Below are 23,024 nucleotides of genomic sequence, written 5' to 3' on the forward strand. Positions count from 1 at the left end.
CCCGCGTGACCGTAACAAATAACTCGAAAACAACAACACGGATAGGCTTTATACGTGACATAGAGTGTTGGGTATAACCCTACATAATGAAGTAGGTGTTTGTGTGGACTATAATGTACAGCCCAGCCCGGGCCACCACGTCAGGAGAGGCCACCACAGGAGAGGAGGAGAGGGACCCTGCAGGGTGTAGTGGTCCTGAGACCTGAGGGCAGTATAAAGAGAGGGTAGAGGAGGGAGGATCGTGCAGGAGCGTTGGGGTGAGGGATAGGAAGGCCGTCGGGCAGGGAGAGAGGTGATCCATGTGGGAGGCTGGGTTCGCAAGAGGGAGAACTGTATTGGGAGGTGACTATTCTATGTCCAAGGCTCCACTCATGGACAAAATTCCACGTGAGGGCCGGGACTCAAGCAGAATATAAAGAGGTTAATGAAAGAGAAGAAGCTGAAACAAGGGAAAGTATTCATGTATTTTGGAGGATGTGAAAAACCTCTCGTTTAAAATGTGCCACGTCGTAGTTATTGAGCAAGACATGAGAAGGTAGAGAGTTCCAAAGCTTCGAGATATCGGGAAAGAAGTAGGTGTCAAAACGGCCTACCCTTGAGTTGCCAACGGCCATACAGTAATCATGTGACGCAGTAGCTTGCCTAGTATTGCGTGGTCTATCTAGTGATGGGAGCACACAAGCAGCCAGCTCTCGGGAGCAAAAACCAAAGCAATACCTACAGTAAAAGGAAAGTGAGCCAATATTGCTGCGTGGGGCAAGGGGGTCAAGTTTGGAAGTTAGCCTGGGAAAGTTTGCAAGTCGGACCACCTATTCAGTGACTGAAAAAACTACCTAGCACACTACCCTCGTCCGTCCCTACATACAGAACAATCCTGACGAACACAGTGAGCCAAGTCAAGTCATAAACCCTTCATCAGTTTCTTCGTATCATCAACGCTTTGCAAGAACCGCGAAATGACGACGCAGTTTCTTCAAGCGACGAAGTTTACAGCGTCACCACAAGGCGTCAAGCTGGCTTCATGTTACTGTGGTTACAGAACGGGACGCTGCTCCTCGTCATTCAATCAACTAGACTGGCATCTTTGACGGGCATAACCCACCTCATCGGGATCAGTTTCGTCTGCCGGTGTGTCGTGAGGAAGTGATTGTAGTACACTTTACCAAAGGTCACCACCACCAGTTCTGGGTGTAAAGAAAATGGAGCGGACCACAGTGAGAGTGTACGAGGTCTTGGACTTTTCCTCATCTTAACAAGAACATGTTGCAGTTTTTCATTTTTCTGGCTGGAGGATGTAGCTTGTCACTGACGATCTTAATGACCCCTGGCATTTTGTATACCTGAATCCCAAACATCTGACTATCTTAGATTACGAAGAGTTATATACATGATGTGAGAGGATGTGTGGCACTCCTGTTATTTGGTGACTTTAACTTGACACTGGAGGCCTTCAAAACCCTGGCAAACCATTGGCCCAGAGCGTAAATAACTAAACTTGCGAAGTCTTGTCGTAAGTACTCGTACGTGGGCACGTAAGTGTCTCCTCTCCTTCTCTCTCACTGCACTCACAAGACCCTTCCAACAAACCTTCCGTCCGAAATTCATGAACCACCCAAAACCCTTCCCCCACAGCCAAGACTCAGGAGATAAAACAGCTCTATGTCTGCCCGCCAGGACCTGATACAGCTCTATGTCCGCCCACCAGGACCTGATATAGCTCTCTGTCCGCCCGCCAGGACCTGAAGTTGAACGTGCAGGATGGATTTTGAGTTGGTGACCTACATTTATCTGATTATGGACACTAAATCTACCAGCATTCATATGTGATAGCTCATGCCATACAGAGTCCTGAAGACGCTACGACAACAAGGGACTTTACCAGCATGAGCCGCGCGGTCTGCTGGTCGAACACGGCCACGTATTCTATACTCTGATGGTGTAAGTAGGGTTACGTGGGCGAAAACGCCACACGATACACAGAGCAGCTGGGAGGTTCTCTGTCTGCAGCCGTATGAAAAAAAAAATCTCTGCAGGAAGCTGAACAAACCCGTATAATCGTAATGGCGAAGATTACAAACTTTATGACGTATTTTCGTGGATCCTTTTATGAGAGAGTTTTCCCGTTCAATCCAGAGGTTCTCAGTGATTCACACTGGTTCTTGCATCACTCTCGTGTGATATGCAAGGAGAGCAGCCACTTCTATCCGTTGAGAGACTCGTGTATATCATGAATGGGGATGAGCCAAGGAGGCTTTGAATGTGCCTCTACCAATCTATACATCGATAGGAAATCGATGTCTATCAGTGCAGCCACAGGACTGATAAATCCACTCCCTTATCTTGAAGGACGGTGCGATTACATCCAGTAGGTGAGGCATCTTGATTCGTCTCCTCGTGGGGAGGAGGGAGGATCAAAATTGAATAATGATGTAAATTCGCCCAGGGGGAACAATGCAATTTACTTACTCGGATTTATCAAGCCTTCCCACTACGGTGACGACCATCCCACGGGGCAAACACACTTACGGCGAGGATGGGACCTTGCTGGAGGACGAGGGACTTCCACCAGCTGAGGCCAAAATGGCATCATAAATGAGCGGCTCTCTGAACGACTGATTTCAAAATGAACGGCGTCAGTTCCTCTACTTCGTTCCAGCTTAGTATCCGTCCCATCTATGATGGCACCACAGGCACTCATATCATTTTCACGTGTATTTCAAAACTGTGATTCTAATCCACGACTATACTAATCGCTCCACCGGCCAACAGCAGACTGTACTTCCCTTTGAACCTTCATGAGCCTAAGATAGTGGCAGCAGATGTCCCAGTCTACCTTTTATGGCGTCGAAGAAGAAGGAGACTGATAGCGTCTAACTGTTAGCAGTGTTGTCTAACGTCGTGGTCAAGAAATAGTCCATTTGCTGGGGAAGGTTGAATAACACTCTTTGTGGCAAAGTGGTCATTTAACATGCTCTTGTACATACGGGTCAAGGGACGTGGAGTGATACGTCTTGTGGACGTCTAAAGCCTAAGAGAATGCCATCTTACCATACCCCTGCCTCACGGGGTGTGGAGGTGGCATTGCAACTGCGAGTTTGAGGAGGAGACGCGCACCTTACTCAGGTCATGGAATTACGGGGACGTTTTGGAGACGCCAGGAGCCACGAAGTCCACGTCTGTGCCCGTTACACTACAGTCCTTTTGGTATGACGGCCTGGCCTTTGACCTGACCCCGGAGGATCAAATTAGATATTGTGTCACTTGTATCCAAGGGTCGTACCGTCGTGCTCAAGGGTAATACCCGAGAGGTTAAGGTCATGATTTTAATTAAGCTCCGATTTACGATGTGCGATCATAGCTCTCGTCTGATGCTCGTGTATGCACATATAATTGGATACGACATCATATTTAAAGTTTGTTAATCTTCTTTCTCATGTTCTCTAATTTTCTCAGTATCATTCTACCATTAGGTGGGTGCTCAAACACCAGTTGTCCATAGTTATCCAATCTATTTCAATCAAGCTTTCGCCTTCACAGAGGCATCAACAGGAATCTACAAAAAAAAGAGAAAAAAAACTGCGTCACAAAACTATATGAATTGCGAAACGCAAACAAAATGTATATAAGAAATACACTCAGAGGAAACTACATACAACGTAAAGGTAAAAACTTGTCAGTGAATGTTCAAACAGTTGAGATTGGCATGAGTGCAGCATCCATAAGTGTTAGGTATACAAGGGGATTATTGAATTTCATGGAAGTTACGATTCTCTCTCTCTCTCTCTCTCTCTCTCTCTCTCTCTCTCTCTCTCTCTCTCTCTCTCTCTCTCTCTCTCTCAAATATTACAACGTCATTCTCAATTCCATTTGATAACAGTGTCCTCTTGTGTCGGCAGGTACCCTATGAAGTTTGGTCGCCACAAGACCCGACGTCGCGTGGTGTTGAAGATCGTGCTGGTGTGGTGCCTCTCCTTAGCCGCCTCACTGCCGCTCTCCCTCATGTACGCCACCGACCCTCACTCCACCATCGTCGACGGGGTGTGTCAGATCCCAGTGTCGCTGTTCCAGATCATCGGCTCCGTCATCTGCTTCTACATCCCCCTCATCATCATGCTGGTAACGTACGCCCTCACCGCCCGCCTCCTGTCGAAGAAGCAGAGTGAGCTTCAGTCCACCGTCTTGGAGGCACCGTCGGCCTCGCCGTCGCCTAGGTCTATCCGCTGGAAGAAGCTCCTCTGCAAAACCACGTCCAACCTGAGCACCAGTACTGCCGTCTCCATCACCGACGGGGACATCTCCGACAGCAGCGGGTGCAGGCTCGACACCCGCTGCGACGAAGGTAAACTACGTAGGTTCGGTAGTAGCCCCCTGCGCCGCCCCCCTCTCGTCCGCTACACCAGTCACCACTACCGCGCGGCTCTCCTGCGCGGCGGTGGCTGCGGCGCGCGGGGCTACTCGTCCAGGGATCTCAAGGGCGACGGCAGCGGTGCCGGCGTAGAGGACCGCCTGTTTCCCCACTTACCCACCAGCCCTGCTTACGAGCTGAGTGTGTTCCCTCAGGGCCCCTGCTCGGCCCCTACCTCTACCACGACTTCCCCGCTCCACCGAGGCCATCACGACGCCGACGACCCCTCCCAGTCCGAGACCAACCCTGAAGACAGGGGCGGCCCTAAGGGGTCCCAGGGGCACACGCCCAGCCCCAGCTGTGAACAGAACGGCGACCCAAGGAGACGCGGGGCGGCGGAGGAATGCAGCGAGGAGTGTGAAGGAGGCGACAGCAGCAGCAGCCATGTGGCCGTCCCCTGCAGCTGTGCTCCAAGGTTCTTCCTGGAAGACATCAAGGTCAGCTCCGACAGCCAGTGTGAGGAGTGCACGGACCCTCGTCCGCACGAGATGGAGGCCCCTTACCGCAACCACCAGCGTCGCCGCAGCCAGGAGTCGCGGCAGCGGCAGGAGGGTCGGGGCAGAGGATGTTGCCCTGAGGAGGACAGCGGGTGGTGCTGCCCCTGCCTGAGGACCCGTCTTACCCTTCGTCGTCAGAACGGATCACGTGAGCACCAACCTCCCTGTTCTATGTCCTGTGCAGTGTAGTATTGAGCCCCTCTTTCCCTACCGCATCCCTATACGTTCTCTGTGAACACCTACTCCCTCTCTGTGAGCCAGACCTGAACATGGACACGCACCACATGCACTGAGCATGAAGACAAACACATCTTGCATATAAACAGTCGCGGATGTCAGTCTAGGGTCAGCCAAGTAAAGTAAACACTCCACTGCTTATCAGTATCCCGGTTATGATTCCACAAGTTGTTATCAAAGAGTAAAGAAAATAATCACATATGTCAATAAAACTTTTCCTCCATGATAAAACAGGACATCTTGCATTATTCTCTGTGATCATTCAGTAAACACATTAAAGTCATTATAGCCACACTCGTGGAATTTCAAATGAACTGAAAAACTGAGGGAACAAGAGAATGCTGTGTGCTGGTGCTACACCACTAATTTCCACCTGTCACAACACCCTCCTACTCCCTCTCACCCTGAGCCAAGTTTCTCACAAAGACTAGTGGTGGCATGGCTGTGGCCTGGGGTTTATGGAGGTCGCAGTCCGTGGACAGTTTACTGTATGTTTGCCTCACACCACACATTATCCTCAGACATTTTTTTTTTATTTGCAACAATTTCCACCGTCTTCCTTTCTCTTACGTTCAGGGCCTGAGACTCTCATTCAATGTCATTCCCGAGGCAAAGGCCGACATTGTGAGGCGTATGAATTACATTCAGTGTCACCCACAAAGATGTCAAGCCAATGTAGCTCAATATAACATTAGATGACTAAAGGTCTGGATTATATTTAGCCCATCAGGATAGGTTTCAAATTGTTTGTTTCACACATGATGTTCGATGCATGTGAGGGCATTAGCCGTGGATGGTGGGTTCTGATTTCGCTGCATTATAGATGACAGCGAGAGACTGGATGTGTTGCGAACGAAACCACTGTTCGTTAGTTCTCGGCCCTGCCTCACTAAAGCATGAGAGGCAACTAGGTATATTATCTCTTTTTCACCATCTGCGGTATGCGAACCTCCTCCTGGACAGTACGAGACAGTAACGGTACAACTAGGCCACTGGTTGTTCTACAAGAACTGTCAGTAACCACCACCCAGAAATGGCTTTTGAACCAAGCTCAATGTGGTAAACGCGGGTGACAGACGAGTTGGAAATGTTGTTGTACGTTATGCCGTCCTTGTTGCTCAGTGGGCTTGGCACAAACAGGTTACCTCTAGTTGCTGAGTGTCAGGATTGGCTGCTCTGAGAATAGCGTTGTCCACAGCAGGGAGGATGGGTGTTCTTGTAAACCTCTACGTAGCCGAGGTGCAGCTCTCTACTCTCTTACTCTCCAAGTGACAGCTGGAGTCCCGCTGGTTGAGTTACATGTGTTATGCACATGCTCTCTCTCTCTCTCTCTCTCTCTCTCTCTCTCTCTCTCTCTCTCTCTCTCTCTATCTATCTATCTATCTATCTATCTATCTATATATATATATATATATATATATATATATATATATATATATATATATATATATATATATATATGAGTGTGTAGCGCAATGGGCTAATGGAGATGCTGTGTGGAAGGTGTTACGAATATATATTGTGCTGGAGGAAAGCTACTTGACATCGTGAGGAGTTTTTATCAAGAGAGATGGCATGTGTGTGGGCAGGGTGAGGGGGTTTCAGGTAGGCGGGTTTGGGTCAAGTTTGTGTAGCGTCACCATGGCTGCAGTGTGCCTGGGGTGGGGGAATCTGGGAAGTGAGTCAGTTATTGTTTGCTTATGACGGCGTTGTGAGCAGATTTGAGTGAGAAACTGCAGAAGCTGGTTTCTGAGTCTGGGAGAGTGTGTAAAGGAGAAAGTTGAGAGTAGATGTAAATAAAAGCAACGTTATTAGATTAGTTGCAGTGTGAGTCTAAATAAACAGAACCTGGAGGAAATGGACTGGTTAAGATACACAGAAGTGGACATGACAGCGAATGCTGCCGTGAGAGCTGCATTGAGCAATAGGGAGGGTGAGGGGTGCATTAGAAAGTTTGTGGATAGATCACTCAGTTAGGGAAAAAAGTTGGGTACATTGGACGGTATAGTACAGTATGGTATGGTATAGTAAAGTATGGTATAGTATAGTATAGAATGAGGGGTTGAGAGACGCTCTGAAGCGTCGGGCCCTGAATACGCATGAAGGTGTGAGGTGTGCACAAGATAGACTAAACTGAAGTGATTAGGTATAAAGGGGGTGACGTGCTATCAATGGAATGAACCAGGGCACATGAAGCGGTCAAGGGATATCACGGAAAGGTCTGTGGTGGCCTGGTTGTAAATAGGGAGCTGTGGTTTCGGTGCATTACACATGACAGGAAGAGAGTGGATGTGAGCGAATGAGACCTTTCCTCTTTTGTTTCTGGTGTAAGTAGGAACGCAGGTTGCATGAAGATCTTTCAGAAATCTTTATCACAACACAAGGCAAATTCAAAGGCTTCACCTTTTAGTTTGCAGAATGAAATACCTTAACAAACAGGTAATAATGATATACAGTCAATTACAATGATATACAGTAATCAGTCAGTCTACCTGGAATTACAATAGTATAGGTGTAGCATATAAGAGCATTTACGTGCAGTGCAATCATTGGCGTACCATAAGTCTTGTACTGAACGAAGTGAGAATTGCTTTGGTTTTTACACCATGATGATGATGTACCTATGCTCCTGTGCCTCGTGGTAACTGTGTCTTATCTACCTCCGGTGCAGAGTGTGCGGAGGTCCCGCTGTCGTCACCGTGGCACGAGGGCGCTAGCCCACCAAGAACCACCCCGGACCTCGTCACCAGGACGGCCCTCAGGTAACTGACCGTCAACCCCTCACCTGGACACTCATCTGTAGAACACCCTCTAATTTCCCTACATGCTCACCTCACTGACCAAACTGACCTGGATACCGCACCTAAAGACGAATGACAGGAGGTCCTCCTTCTTAGAATGAATCAATTCTAGGTCTCTTCCAAGAAGCGGACGTAGACGCCTGCTATCATCATATGAAGAAGACTCGTCCATCTGGATTAACAATATAGATTTTGATCCTCGACAACTTATGCTCACCTTCTGGCCTTCTACTTTTACCTCTCTCTCTGAAGTCCACCGGAGAGTCTCCCCAACAATAGACAATGATGCAAAAATTCATCTCACACAGATACCTATTGATTTCACCTACTTAACCCATCATATAGTCTTCTTCTATGCCCTAGAATCATACCTAAGCACTGTTAAAACAGCTAGAGCAAGTGGTTGCTAAGGAAGAAGTTGGATCCCCTTCCTAAAGCCAGGGTGATTATCCAGTCCTCATCTCAGATAAGGTTATCCGAGCTTCCCTTTCAGTCTGGTCAATCGCTCTTTCTTCTCCTAAGATCAGTCAGCCACCCCGTCCATCCCATCAGGTTCAATTCATTCGACCCTTCCTCCCTTCAGTGTTTAGATTTTCCTCCTTATCTTCGTCCCTTCAGAGAATTCACTTGAACCTCTACTCCACCCAAGTACCCTCTTCTCACTCAGGTCTTTCCTCAGTACAGGTCACTCATCAGGTCTTCCTCTCAGTGCAGGTCATTCATCAAGTCATTCCTCAGTACAAGTCACTCATCAGGTCCTCCTCTCAGTACAGGTCATTCGTCGTGTCTTCCTCTCAGTACAGGTCACTCATGTCGTACCCTCACTCCTCACACTCTAGATCACGTCACTGAGGCTCTCCTCCCCTCAGCAGCCGACGCTCACTCACCAGGTCCTCACTCCGCAGGTCCGGGGGTCAGGTCACGACGCTGCTGCACAAGGCAGGATCGGCCGACTCGTCGTCGGCGCTGCCCTCGTCGTCCCGCGGGCTCTGGCGACAGAGGTCGTGCTCCGCCTCCATCAAGTACGTGTCGTCCAAGCGACACGGACGGAACATCAGGATGGAGCAGAAAGCCACCAAGGTGAGGGAGGGATAGTGATGGTGACGGTGAGGATGGTGGTGATGATGATGGTGATGGTGAGGAAGGGACGGTGATGGCGATGGTGGTGATAGTGGTGATGATGATAGTGATGGTAATGATGGTGATGAGAGTGAGTAAAGAATGATGTGATGGAGACTGTGGTGATTGTGATGGTGAAAGTGTTGGTGGTGGTGGTAATTGTGGCAGTGGTGGTGGTGGTGGTGGCGAATGGCGTAGGTAGAGATGGTGATGGTGGGGGAGAGAGAGAGAGAGAGAGAGAGAGAGAGAGAGAGAGAGAGAGAGAGAGAGAGAGAGAGAGAGAGAGAGAGAGAGAGAGGTGTGTTGATGATAGCTGGAACTGCAGTGGTGTTTTCGTTGATGATTATGATGGATGGTGAGGGTAGCGTTGGTGATGTTGGCAGTGTGGTGGTGTGATCAGTGTTGTCAGCGACGGTGATGTTGGTGATGTTGGTAGTGTGGTGGTGTGATCAGTGTTGTCAGCGACGGTGATGTTGGTGATGTTGGCAGTGTTGTCAGCGATGGTGATGGTGGGGTTGATATAATGACTTTGCGACAGTTTTTGATCATGCTTGATGGTGATAGCTGGTGGCAGTTGGGATGTAGGTGGTGGTAGCCGGTGTGGCGGAAGAAGATGGTGGAAGACAGCGATGCTGGTGGCAAGAGTCTGCCAACTGTGTGTGTGGTAAAGTCGAAAAAATTGTTCCGGAGAAAAGCCAAGTCGGCCCAACACATGACCGCAACCCAACTCCCATCATTTACACTCGTCGTTGAAAGGGCGCAGGTCTGGCCTACTGTAGACGCCACGCATCCATATCTGCCGTAGCAACAGCTGTCGTTAAATAACGCCACCACCCAGGCCAGAAATAAGCTGTGGTTACAGCTGTATCATGATGGCGCCACCCAGGCCAAGACAAGAGCCTTGAGACTCTTAAGAGGAGCAATATAGCAGCCAGCTGAGAGATGCTGCTGCTGCTGATGCTGCTGCTGCTACGCTGTTCTTTGCCTTACTCTTTGTCAGGTTTGGCCATCCGAGAGAAGAAGAAAAAAGGTGAATATGAGGCAATACTTTCTGCTTCATGGTCAAAGGACTCGTCTTTTTTTTTCTTCTTCTTCTTATTCTTTCTCAAGAACTAAAGAAAGTTTTTTTGAGCAAGTCCTTTGACATCAAAAGAAACATTCTACAGTTCACTTTAAAACTAATGTGTCTTTCTCAATCATATATCAAAGCGGTCAGCATGAAATTCATGTATTTCTTTTTCCTTTCGAAAAAGATTTCAATTTTTCGGCTCTTTTGGGGGAAATTTCATAATGATCTGTTTTCCCGTCAATTCTACTGCATCCGTATCTGAACAATATATTAGGGTAGACTCATAACTGCTTAGACGAGACACCTGTGTAATCAGAGTCCATTGGATAAGGTGTGGAACTCATTATCATCTGGTAGGGTGAGCCTCATTATCGTTCCCTTGAGCCGAGCACAACGGTTCGACCCCCCATATTCACTGATGTACACGAATGCCGCCACGAATTCTTCCATGCTCTTCTTCGTCATCAGGTTTGTGTACTCACAGGTGCTGGGTGGGGTTCATGTTCATCACGATCGCCCTCATAGAGGCTTAGATCTTCAATCACCAGTTCTTGTTTGCCTTACAGGTGCTAGGATCCTGTACATGTCTGTTCTGGTTACCCTCCTCATTCGCTTCGTTCTTGCAGGTTCTGGGGGTCGTGTTCTTCACGTTCGTCCTCCTGTGGGCCCCGTTCTTCATCGCCAACGTTCTCATCTCCTGCGGGGCGCACATTGAGGGCGAAATGATCAACCTGGTGACCTGGCTGGGCTACGCCTCCTCCATGGTCAACCCGTTCTTCTACACGTTCTTCAACAAGACGTTCAGACAGACGTTCCTCAAGATTATGAAGTGTCAGATGAAAAGCAGCAGAAAGTACCATCTATGAAGGGCCCGACGGTCGAAGGATGGGAACTTTGTGCTGGGAGAAGAGTCTTATGTATCATAGTGATATGGCAGGTAGAGTCACTTGGGAATGATGGCCTTCCCTGTGGGCATAAACTGTGCGATCATTGGCATCTGTGATTACTAGATATAAACCCACTCCCTTCGGTTCCACGTGTTGATACCCTGGCACGTAAGATTACATACGTAGATCCTCTATTCGAATGAGTTACAGTCGTGTTGTGAGAACGACAGCAGCTGTGTTCCATTAATCTCTTCTGAAGAGTTTGTATCATCAATTCTCCGTCTCGGACGACCATGCTTTCTCAATACCAACCCCCCCACACCACCAGTCTGCTTTAACGTAAGTGGCGTTGATAAACATGCGATCAGTAAGGATGCTTACCGAGGACTTAAGTGTGCCCCATGTGTGAAGTTGGATCACGCGCTGTGTTCAGGAACTCAGAAGACCCAGATGATGCTGGACAGAGACGATCTCCTCCCCTTTCATCCAGGACCAAGAGTACTCTCCTCCCCACTCACGACCTACAGTATTATATCTCCTGGAATCTCCCATTGTCAACCCACTGAGCAAAACGCTGCGGTAAACCGTATTATCTCGCTAAGCTAAATGTTCTTACCGACGTAACTACTCTCTCGTTGTTCAGCAAATACGCTTGTCTTGGCTTCTGAAATCATCAAGGACGGGCATGTACGAGTCGTGCTTCTAAAGAATCATATAAAGCAGCAGCAGCAGCAGCAGCAGCAGCAGCAGCAGCTGAGCTGTGCTTTCAAAGTGAAGGGGAAAAAAAGGTGGACACTCACAAGACACGCTTTCAAACGGATGAGTAGTGGCTGTTTCCAACATGTGCTTCAAACTATTAACACAGAAAGCTTCGCGTTCTGACACCCACTGCTATATATATATACATGGAATATGAAACTTAAATACTCACTCTCGATGAAGGGAGGGAAAGATGCATGACTGGCGAAGAGGAAGGGAGGGAAAGATGCATGACTGTCGAAGAGGAAGGGAGGGAAAGATGCCTGACTGGCGAAGATGAAGGGAGGGAAAGATTCATGACTGGCGAAGAGGAAGGGAGGGAAAGATGTCTGACTCGTGAGGAGGAAGGGAGGGAAAGATGCCTGACTGGCGAAGATGAAGGGAGGGAAAGATGCATGACTGTCGAAGAGGAAGGGAGGGAAAGATGTCTGACTCGTGAGGAGGAAGGGAGGGAAAGATGCATGACTGGCGAAGATGAAGGGAGGGAAAGATGTCTGACTCGTGAGGAGGAAGGGAGGGAAAGATGCATGACTGTCGAAGAGGAAGGGAGGGAAAGATGCATGACTGGCGAAGATGAAGGGAGGGAAAGATTCATGACTGGCGAAGATGAAGGGAGGGAAAGATGCCTGACTGGCGAAGATGAAGGGAGGGAAAGATGCATGACTGTCGAAGAGGAAGGGAGGGAAAGATGTCTGACTCGTGAGGAGGAAGGGAGGGAAAGATTCATGACTGGCGAAGATGAAGGGAGGGAAAGATGCATGACTGGCGAAGATGAAGGGAGGGAAAGATGCATGACTGGCGAAGATGAAGGGAGGGAAAGATTCATGACTGGCGAAGATGAAGGGAGGGAAAGATTCATGACTGGCGAAGATGAAGGGAGGGAAAGATGCCTGACTGGCGAAGATGAAGGGAGGGAAAGATTCATGACTGGCGAAGATGAAGGGAGGGAAAGATGCCTGACTGGTGAGGAGGAAGGGAGGGAAAGATTCATGACTGGCGAAGATGAAGGGAGGGAAAGATTCATGACTGGCGAAGATGAAGGGAGGGAAAGATGTCTGACTCGTGAGGAGGAAGGGAGGGAAAGATGTCTGACTCGTGAGGAGGAAGGGAGGGAAAGATTCATGACTGGCGAAGATGAAGGGAGGGAAAGATTCATGACTGGCGAAGATGAAGGGAGGGAAAGATGTCTGACTCGTGAGGAGGAAGGGAGGGAAAGATTCATGACTGGCGAAGATGAAGGGAGGGAAAGATTCATGACTGGCGAAGATGAAGGGAGGGAAAGATGCCTGACTGGTGAGGAGGAAGGGAGGGAAAGATGCCTGACTGGTGAGGAGGAAGGGAGGGAAAGATGTCTGACTCGTGAGGAGGAAGGGAGGGAAAGATGCCTGACTGGTGAGGAGGAAGGGAGGGAAAGATGCCTGACTGGCGAAGATGAAGGGAGGGAAAGATGCCTGACTGGCGAAGATGAAGGGAGGGAAAGATTCATGACTGGCGAAGATGAAGGGAGGGAAAGATGTCTGACTCGTGAGGAGGAAGGGAGGGAAAGATGCATGACTGTCGAAGAGGAAGGGAGGGAAAGATGCATGACTGTCGAAGAGGAAGGGAGGGAAAGATGCATGACTGTCGAAGAGGAAGGGAGGGAAAGATGTCTGACTCGTGAGGAGGAAGGGAGGGAAAGATGCATGACTGGCGAAGAGGAAGGGAGGGAAAGATGCCTGACTGGTGAGGAGGAAGGGAGGGAAAGATGCATGACTGGCGAAGAGGAAGGGAGGGAAAGATGCATGACTGGCGAAGAGGAAGGGAGGGAAAGATGTCTGACTCGTGAGGAGGAAGGGAGGGAAAGATGCCTGACTGGCGAAGATGAAGGGAGGGAAAGATGCATGACTGTCGAAGAGGAAGGGAGGGAAAGATTCATGACTGGCGAAGATGAAGGGAGGGAAAGATGTCTGACTCGTGAGGAGGAAGGGAGGGAAAGATGCCTGACTGGTGAGGAGGAAGGGAGGGAAAGATGCCTGACTGGCGAAGATGAAGGGAGGGAAAGATGCATGACTGTCGAAGAGGAAGGGAGGGAAAGATGCCTGACTGGTGAGGAGGAAGGGAGGGAAAGATGTCTGACTCGTGAGGAGGGAGGGAGGGAAAGATGCATGACTGTCGAAGAGGAAGGGAGGGAAAGATGCATGACTGGCGAAGATGAAGGGAGGGAAAGATGCATGACTGTCGAAGAGGAAGGGAGGGAAAGATGCATGACTGTCGAAGAGGAAGGGAGGGAAAGATGCATGACTGGCGAAGAGGAAGGGAGGGAAAGATTCATGACTGGCGAAGATGAAGGGAGGGAAAGATGCCTGACTGGCGAAGATGAAGGGAGGGAAAGATTCATGACTGGCGAAGATGAAGGGAGGGAAAGATGCCTGACTGGCGAAGATGAAGGGAGGGAAAGATGCCTGACTGGCGAAGATGAAGGGAGGGAAAGATTCATGACTGGCGAAGATGAAGGGAGGGAAAGATGCCTGACTGGCGAAGATGAAGGGAGGGAAAGATTCATGACTGGCGAAGATGAAGGGAGGGAAAGATTCATGACTGGCGAAGATGAAGGGAGGGAAAGATGTCTGACTCGTGAGGAGGAAGGGAGGGAAAGATTCATGACTGGCGAAGATGAAGGGAGGGAAAGATGCCTGACTGGCGAAGAGGAAGGGAGGGAAAGATGCCTGACTGGTGAGGAGGAAGGGAGGGAAAGATGCCTGACTGGCGAAGAGGAAGGGAGGGAAAGATGCATGACTGGCGAAGAGGAAGGGAGGGAAAGATGCCTGACTGGTGAGGAGGAAGGGAGGGAAAGATGCATGACTGGCGAAGATGAAGGGAGGGAAAGATTCATGACTGGCGAAGATGAAGGGAGGGAAAGATTCATGACTGGCGAAGATGAAGGGAGGGAAAGATGTCTGACTCGTGAGGAGGAAGGGAGGGAAAGATGTCTGACTCGTGAGGAGGAAGGGAGGGAAAGATGCCTGACTGGCGAAGATGAAGGGAGGGAAAGATGCCTGACTGGCGAAGATGAAGGGAGGGAAAGATGCATGACTGGCGAAGATGAAGGGAGGGAAAGATGCCTGACTGGCGAAGATGAAGGGAGGGAAAGATGCATGACTGGCGAAGATGAAGGGAGGGAAAGATGCCTGACTGGCGAAGATGAAGGGAGGGAAAGATCCCTGACGGGCGAAGATAAGGGGGGGAAAGATTCAGGGCGGGCAAAAATAAAAAAGTTTCTGATTTCAAAAAGGGGGGGAAAATGCATAAATTTCCGAAGGGGAAGGGGGGGAAAAAATCCTATTTAAGAAAAGGGGAAAAATCATACGGGCAAGGGGAAAAAGGGGGGAAAATGCATACTCAAGATAAGGGGGGGAAAGATTCAAAATGGCGAAAGGAAGGGGGGGAAAATCATGACTCAAGAAAAGGGGGGAAAGATCCCTAACTTGAGGGGGAAAGGGGGGGAAAATGCTACGGGCGAAGAAAGGGAAAAATCCTAACGGGTAAAGGGGGGAAAAATTCTGCCCTCTAGGGGGAAGGGGGGGAAAATCATACTGTAAAGGGGAAGGGGGGGAAAGATGCAAATATGGGGGGAAGGGGTTCCCTCATACGGGGACACCTAAAAAAAAACTCACATGTCTTTCCCTTCTGATTAAAAAAAAAATCCCCTCTTTATATCCCTGGGGCTTTTTGGGTTAAAATTAAAATCTGACCACCTTTTCTACTAAATAAAACTTCACTTGATTTTCCGACAGGAAAAACGTCATTGAGTCCTCCACATGAAATTTGCCCACTCAAGTGCTCTGACAGGGAACTGCACTTTGATACTGATGACATGTGAACTTTTTGAGTGCTGTCCTAAATTGCCTCCTCCCCTACGGGCGGGCCCCATACTGGGGGGGTATGGGGAGAGAGAGGGTGACAGGGACCCAAATTTAAACATTGGGATCTCTTTAAACGAAAGGGGAAGGGCGGGAAAACATGATGAGGGGAGTGGGGGGGTATTTTACATGACCATAAGGGGGGAGGTAATCACAAAATTTGGGGGAGGGGGAGGGGGTTAAGGGTACATTTTTGGGGGAGGGGTTTAAAGGGGTAATATTTGGGAATTGGGGTGGGGGAGGAGGGGGAAATGGATTACTTGGCTTTGTAGCCCGGGAAATAAGTTACTGATTCGTAAGTGAGGAGATAAAACACATACCCCACTGGGGGAGGGGGGTAAATACTACAGCACGCTAAAATATTAGGGGATACCCCAGCAAAATCTTGAAACCTGTTATTTTTGGAGGTATCAAAACTGTGAAAAACCCCCGGTTTAATATGATGACTGATAAGAAGTTTGTGCCCCCTTTAATTTTTAGTGAAACCTAATTAAACATCTACAAAAAAAGGAAAAAAAATTAAAAACCAAACAAAAAAACCAATCCTCTACAAAATTAAATAATAATGACTGTAATGAATAAACTTTGATAAATTACGAAGGGGCACCATCCAAATGCTCTTTTTTAAAAACTATAAATTTTTTCCTTTTTTTTCAAAGTACAACTGAGTATCAGCAAGGCAATGGCCCTTTTTTAATTTAAACCCAGTACCCAAAACAAAACACTGCTCAGTCGAGTAAAAGGAAAATGAGGTCATACATCAGTAATTTTATTTATGTTTTTTTTTTCCTTTAAAGGGGCTTTCCTGTGGTATTGGTTTGCAAATACGACCACCCCACCCCCTGGGTTCGAATCCTAACGGAAAAGGGGCCTGCACTTCCCGGGCTGTTCTCTTCCACTGGGGCAGGCGTTTAAAGGGGGTCCCTGTTTTGGGGGGATTAAAACACACACACACACAACACACACACACACACACACACACACAAACACACACCACACACACACACAACACACACACACCCCACAAAAAAAAAACCCAAACAAACATTTTATATTTTATTTTTTTTTTTTTTTTAAAAAAAAAAAAAAAAAATAATATATTATTAATATATATATATATATTATATATATATATAAAAATATAAAAATCGAAAGGGATTCAAAGGGGTTTCTAATCCTAATTTTGGGGGGCAAACCAGATTACCATACGTTCAAACAAAAATTAACCACAAAAAAACAAAATCACCCCCAATGAAACGACGTTATAACAAAAAACCAACACAAACAAAAAAGCAACAAAAAAAAGCATTTTCCATTGCTAACATTTCTTTCATGCAATTCAGATGAATGAACAAATGACAAAAAGAACAATAAAAAAAAGTAGACCCCAAAAAAACACACAAAACACATTATAAAAATTTGGTGAGAGATCACTCTGCAATAGACAACAAACACAAACAGACAAGGAAATGTACGAAAAGTGACTTAATCCCTTTTCCAGAGATCAATACCAACACTGAAAAGGTCCAAATCAACTCCCCACCCGCCCCGTAATTTTTTTCCCCTTGAACAGTGGGGAAATGGAGCCCAAAGGGGAAGGGGGTAGTTCTTGCGCGCTGATTCCCAAAATCCTCGGGACAATTAAAAAACCCCAATGAACCGTATTGAAACCAAACCTAGCCCCCACGGCTTTAAAAAGGATCTCTAAAGATCACAAACGTTTTTGTTTATCATTAATTGTTTACCCCCAAAAGGGGGATTCAAACCCTGGAGGGGCCGGGCTCCCTGGCCCCCGTATTTAAAAAGAGCCCCACTTCTAAAGTCATTTTTGTGTGTGTGTTGTGTTGTGTGTTTTTGTGGGGTTTTTTGTTATTGTGTGTTTTGGGGTGTGTGTGGTGTGTGTTGTGTGTGTTGGGAAAAAAATTTTTTTTTCAGGGCACCCCGGGACGCCCTTTTTTAGGGTTTCGAATCCCTTTTTTGGGTGTATGGTTTCAATCCCTCTTTTGTAGGGGTTCGAATCCCTCTTTCGGTGTTAACATCGCCAGGCTCTGTTTTCCCGGGGCTTAAAACGGGTCATATATGACACAAGCCCCCGGGTAAAGTATATTGGGCTCGAAGCCCCACACTCAAAAAAATACGTGCACAAAATTTCCAAATAATGAAAAAAAAAAAATGATCATAATATAATAAAAGTATTGCCCTATTGGTCGACGACATATTTTCATTTCAGTTTACCTTTTTTAACAATAACACGCAGGGGGGAATGCAGCGCGCCTAATAAATTTCTTAATATTTTTTTTTATGCAAACCTAAATTCTATTTATCAAATGTCATATATCAAACGAAACTTTATAGAACTGGATTTCTTGTTTGTTTGTTTTCTTTTTTTTTTTATATTTTTTTTAAGCATTTGTTCTTTTAACGGGATGCAAAGACATTCAGTAACTAAAAAAAAGTTGGACGAAAGAAATGTTGTTTGTCGCCCTTTTTTAAAAACCCACGCACGCTTTTCTAAAAAAGGGCTTTAATCTTTTCCCTTGAACAGTTTAAAAGCAAGGTTAGGCCCAACCCCTCCATCCGGGGGCAGGGGGTTTTGGGGCCCTTTAGGGGGAAGATATTAAAGGAAAAGCACCCTTTGAAGGGGGACTTCCCCTAGAGCGTGTGACCCCTTCATACCAGGGGTCTACACCATATGAAACGGCCAGGGGGAAAAACAAAATGTTTTTGTTTGTGGTGTTTTGTGTTGTTGTGTGTGTGTGTTTGTTTTTTGTTTTGGGGTTTTTTACGGGTAGTTGATCTAACGGTGATTGAGGTTTTGGGTATGGTGGGGGGTTTATTCACTTTTTGAGGGCACCTGGGGAAAAATTGTCCCTTCCTCTAACTAATTCTTACCTTAATTTTAAAGAAGAAGGGGGGAAAAAGGGGGAAAAAAGTCGTACAACGACGGGCATTTTTGAACGAGTACATCGGCCTGTTCAAACAAACTGAAATCAGCGAGGAGGGAAAAAAAAAAAAAAATGTGTAGCATACTTCGAAAAAGGGTCTTTATAGCTCAAAACACCCCAAAAGCAACAGAAATCCCGCTGGATCTGGTTTAAAAACACGCACGGGGAAGCAAAAACAAAAAAAAAAAAAAAAATTTTTCAGTGACTGAAAAAATTTCACTTATAATTCCATTCATAGACCCCAATCGTAAAATTCCCACCCTTTGGGTTTTTAAAATGTTCAAAAAACATCTTTTAGCCAGAGAGAGGAGAGAGGGGAGAGAGAGGGGAGGGAGAGGAGAAGGGGGAAAAGGGGGAGAGAGAGAGAGAGGGGAGGGGGGCGTTGGCGTTCAAAGGTAGCTGCCGCTGTTAGTCGAGCCCGTGATTAATTTACACAACTTTTTTGGGTTTCACAACCAGGATGGACCTGCTGCCTCGCCGGGGGTGTCTGTCCCCCCGTTGAAGGGGGGGGGGGGGCTGGTTGGTTTTTTTGAGGGGGGGGGGTTTTTTTTTAAAAGTTCCCCTTGGTTGCCTCCCCCCTGGGGGTTTTTTTTCCTGGGAATTTTTGTTTGTTGGGGGGTTGTGGTTTTTTGGTTGTTTTTTTTTGTTTGTGGTTTTTTTTTTGATTTTTTTTTTTTTGGGTTGGGTGGTTGTTTTTTTGGTTTTTTTTTTTTGTTTTTTTTTGTTTTGTGTGTGTGTGTGTGTGTGTTTTGTGTGTGTGTTTTTTGTGTGTGTGGGGTGTTCAGTGGGCAAGCTGTGTGGACGGGAAAATTACTGGGAATTACTTCCCTCATAGACTTTAAACCTCCCCACCATTTCCTCCCTCCTGTACTTCCCTACCACGAGCAATATGGCATTAAAGCAGAGTATACTATTAACAGCAGCAGCATCAGGAGGGACTGATGTACCAGCCACAGGGACGGTGCGAACAGTAAATGCTAAAACAGTAGTTATAGTAGCTGTAGTAGTTTTGTTTGTATTTGTAGAAGAGTATAGCAATAGTTTTGTAGTAGTAGTAGTGATAGTATTTTTTTGCATTAGTAGTGGTGGGAAAATAGTACAGAAATATCAGTAGCAGTAGTATTGGTAGCAGCAAAAGTAGTAGTAGCAGTAATTACACATGCAGTAATAACAGCAAGAGTAGCAGCCTTTACACCAATCCAGGCAATAAGTCGGGGGACAGCAACATAAATACCACCACAGTAACACAAGGGCTCGCAAACACTTCGGCGTCAGAGATGACTTACTGATACCAGCGCCATAACACCACCACCCCAACTTGACCGCCACATCAGAACCACCACAACAGGACCATCGTAACAGAAACAGGACCACTGCAGCAGGACGCGCGTGGCATCCACCGACCATAGATGTGCTACCACCTGGATATCGAGATGAGCTGTGACGGCGACGCAGTGAGCTCCCACTGTGTTGTATGTCACGTTCCCCTCCCTGGCCCGTGTTGCCTTCTTGTCTCCTTGCCACACATGGGTTGTTGACATCCAGTCCACAGATCACGTACAATGCTCCTCTAATGTAACAGATGACAACTCATAACTCATACAACTCTTTACGATCTACTCCCGCTTTTCCTTCCTATTATTGGCCAAATTTAACAGAACTCCTTCATTAGCGTTCCCCGGAGCTGGAACGGTAGCACGGGTCGAGGAGGGCTGGACGGTTCCCGGGACCCCACGGACCGGTATCAAGCGACTGGGGCTTACCCATGTTAACTAGACACAGCTCCCACACATGGCTCTCTCTCTATACATTGCTGTTGCAACAGTAGCAGTCTCAAATTTAATCTTCCCTCTCCAGAACATAATCTGTCCGCCTCCTCTCTTGATCTTTGATCTTCTACCTTCTTCTGACCCAGATTTCCAGAGCTTGTCCTCCTCATGGCATGAGATCTCGAACTTTGATCTCTACCATCGCTTCCGCTCCGAGAGTGTGGTGTTTGTGTCCATTGTAACACAAACATTCCCCCTCCTCGCCTCGGGTATCTTAAGGTGCCTAACTTTGATGCCGTCTGTCTTAGAATTTCTCTACCCTCTATAACCCTGCTTTTATATTTCGTATATCTCTCTTCCCCCCAATCATATTTCTCTAACCATATACGTCTTTTCGACAATCTAACTTCCTGCCACAAATCACTGCTCTCTTGACATTCGCTGCGAAGTCCTTTTTCATACACGCGATATCAGTGTGTACCACAAGAGACGATCCCAGGGGAGACGAGGCCGGGTCTCTCTCCTTGACGATCTGGAACAGAAAACTCAAACAGCCGGCGCAAGTTTCCCGTCCGTCACGCCCACTCTTCTCACCACACTCGACGTTATTTCACTTCAGAATCCTTCCCACTAAACATACACTATCCCCACCCCCTCTTAAGATCATCCGACCACAAGATTGATTTGATCGTCTCTAACTGGGCACGCCCAACTTCTGTGTCTCCTCCCCAACCACGTAACATCAAATCTAGCAATCTTAGATCCTTCCTTCTTTTCTAACTCTCCATGGCACGGTCACTGCATCACTGTCTGGAATGCCTCGCGTTATGCTGAACGGAATGCAGTGGTTATCTTGGGCTGGGATGGAGTCTTACATCCCAACTTTGATTCTACGTCTAATCGTCCTTTCTCACCTCCTCCCTCTGAACTTATGTCGTCTCCTATAATTTCCCCGCACAAGGTTCAGTCTTCCAAGTGTTTTCCCAGTTCCCTGTGATCAAGGATTATGGCCCGTATAGCACACTTCATCCCGCCCTAAGACTGTATGCCTCTCTGAGTTATCTTCGATCCTTGTTCACCTATTTTGTCTCTCTCTCTAAAAGCCCAAATATTTCCTTCCTCTTGGAAGCATTCTTTGGTACAACCCTTCACTAAGAAGGGCGACCGCTGTAATCCTTCCATCAATTACCCATTGTTCTCACTTTTGCTATATCTAAAGTCTTTAAAAAATTTCTTAACTCTCACTTTTTCGAACGTTTACAATCCCCTTCCCTTCCAGCTGATCTCCAACACAGATTTGGCAGTAGCAAGTCTTCTGGTCTCCTATATGACTCACCTCTGGTTCTCCTCTCAGAAATTTTAATGAAACTTTTGACGTGATGTGTCATACGATGTGGTGAGGCCCTCGATGTGACGTGGCCCTCGACGTAAGGTGGCCCTCGATGTGACGTGGCCCTCGACGTGATGTGGCCCTCGATGTGACGTGGCCCTCGACGTGAGGTGGCCCTCGACATTAAAACATTTTGATAGGGCGTTGCATAAATCATTGCTTCCCAAAATTCCCTACTTTGGTAACTCTGCCTTTCTCTGTTACACATAGCTTTCTCTCCGGCCATTCCATTGCAGTGGTGTTCCACAGGGTTCTGTCCTGCCACCCACGCTCTTTCTTCCTCCCACAAATGATCTCTCTTTCCAGCTTTTAACCGTGATCACTCTTATGATAACTCTAATTTACACACATGAACTCACTATCCCCTCTCCTACTCCTAATTTCCACACATGAACTCACTATCCCCTCTCCTGCTCCTAATAACCGTTCTCGTTCTTCTGTTGAACATACCTGCTCTCTCATTTTCGGAGCTGTGTTACGTCTCGGAATGGGGAGGCGTTAACCTGGTTAAATCTAATTGCGTTACAACGCACGTTCTCCTCTATATGTCTCTATATGAGCATTCTTTTCTCAGTGTCCAGTTTCGGAAAGCAACAATGCAACTTCATAATGACAGAAACATGTTGGACATAATCATATCCTACATTCTGTCATGGAAACCTCACGTCAACAACACTATAAATTCTGCTTCCCCAAAAAGAGGCTCTCCGGGTATCATAGACACACACTGCAACTGTGACACATTTCTCTATTAGTGAGAGTGGAGTGAGAGAGGCTCTCCTCCCTCATTCATTCCACAAGCATCAATATCTTCCGCGACTATCGCAATACCTCTCTCTCTCTCTCTCTCTCTCTCTCTCTCTCTCTCTCTCTCTCTCTCTCTCTCTCTCTCTCTCTCTCTCTCTCTCTCTCTCTTCATGCGTCCCCGTCATCACCATGACTTGGAACCCTTGGAACGCGTATTAGCTGCTGTATCCCGCAGATTTTCTGTGTACACTCGAGGATTGACCGTTATGATACTTTCCCATTTTTTTCCCCCTTTCGAAAATTCAAGCTATGGAATTCCTTCCCTCCTTTCGTCTTTCCCTCCCTTTTCCATCAACCTTCCCGCCAGCACGAGTCGGGTATACAGCCACCTGCGCAGCCGTGATTATTCTCAACTTTCTTTTTCCATAACTTTTCCTTTCGCCTGAGATGGCCTCTGGCTGAGGCATGTGTTTGCCCGCGCCATTACTGACACTATAGGA

The 23,024-nt window shown here is 47.3% G+C and overlaps 1 protein-coding gene across 2 annotated transcripts in view; it reads left to right on the top strand.

Moving 5' to 3' along the window:
* The window catches only part of 5-HT2B (5-hydroxytryptamine receptor 2B), an 823,709-nt gene extending 811,764 nt beyond the window's left edge, over positions 1 to 11,945 (top strand). For both annotated transcript variants that reach the window (XM_071664731.1, XM_071664739.1), the window contains 4 exons: positions 3,897 to 5,050; positions 7,811 to 7,901; positions 8,846 to 9,020; positions 10,755 to 11,945. In XM_071664731.1, the coding sequence (XP_071520832.1) occupies positions 3,897 to 5,050; positions 7,811 to 7,901; positions 8,846 to 9,020; positions 10,755 to 10,994 (1,660 nt within the window). In that variant the 3' untranslated portion in view covers positions 10,995 to 11,945. The remainder of the gene's footprint in view (positions 1 to 3,896; positions 5,051 to 7,810; positions 7,902 to 8,845; positions 9,021 to 10,754) is intronic.
* Positions 11,946 to 23,024: the final 11,079 nt, after the last annotated feature.

This window comes from Panulirus ornatus, chromosome 1 (assembly GCF_036320965.1).
Source record: "Panulirus ornatus isolate Po-2019 chromosome 1, ASM3632096v1, whole genome shotgun sequence".
NCBI lineage: Eukaryota > Metazoa > Arthropoda > Malacostraca > Decapoda > Palinuridae > Panulirus > Panulirus ornatus.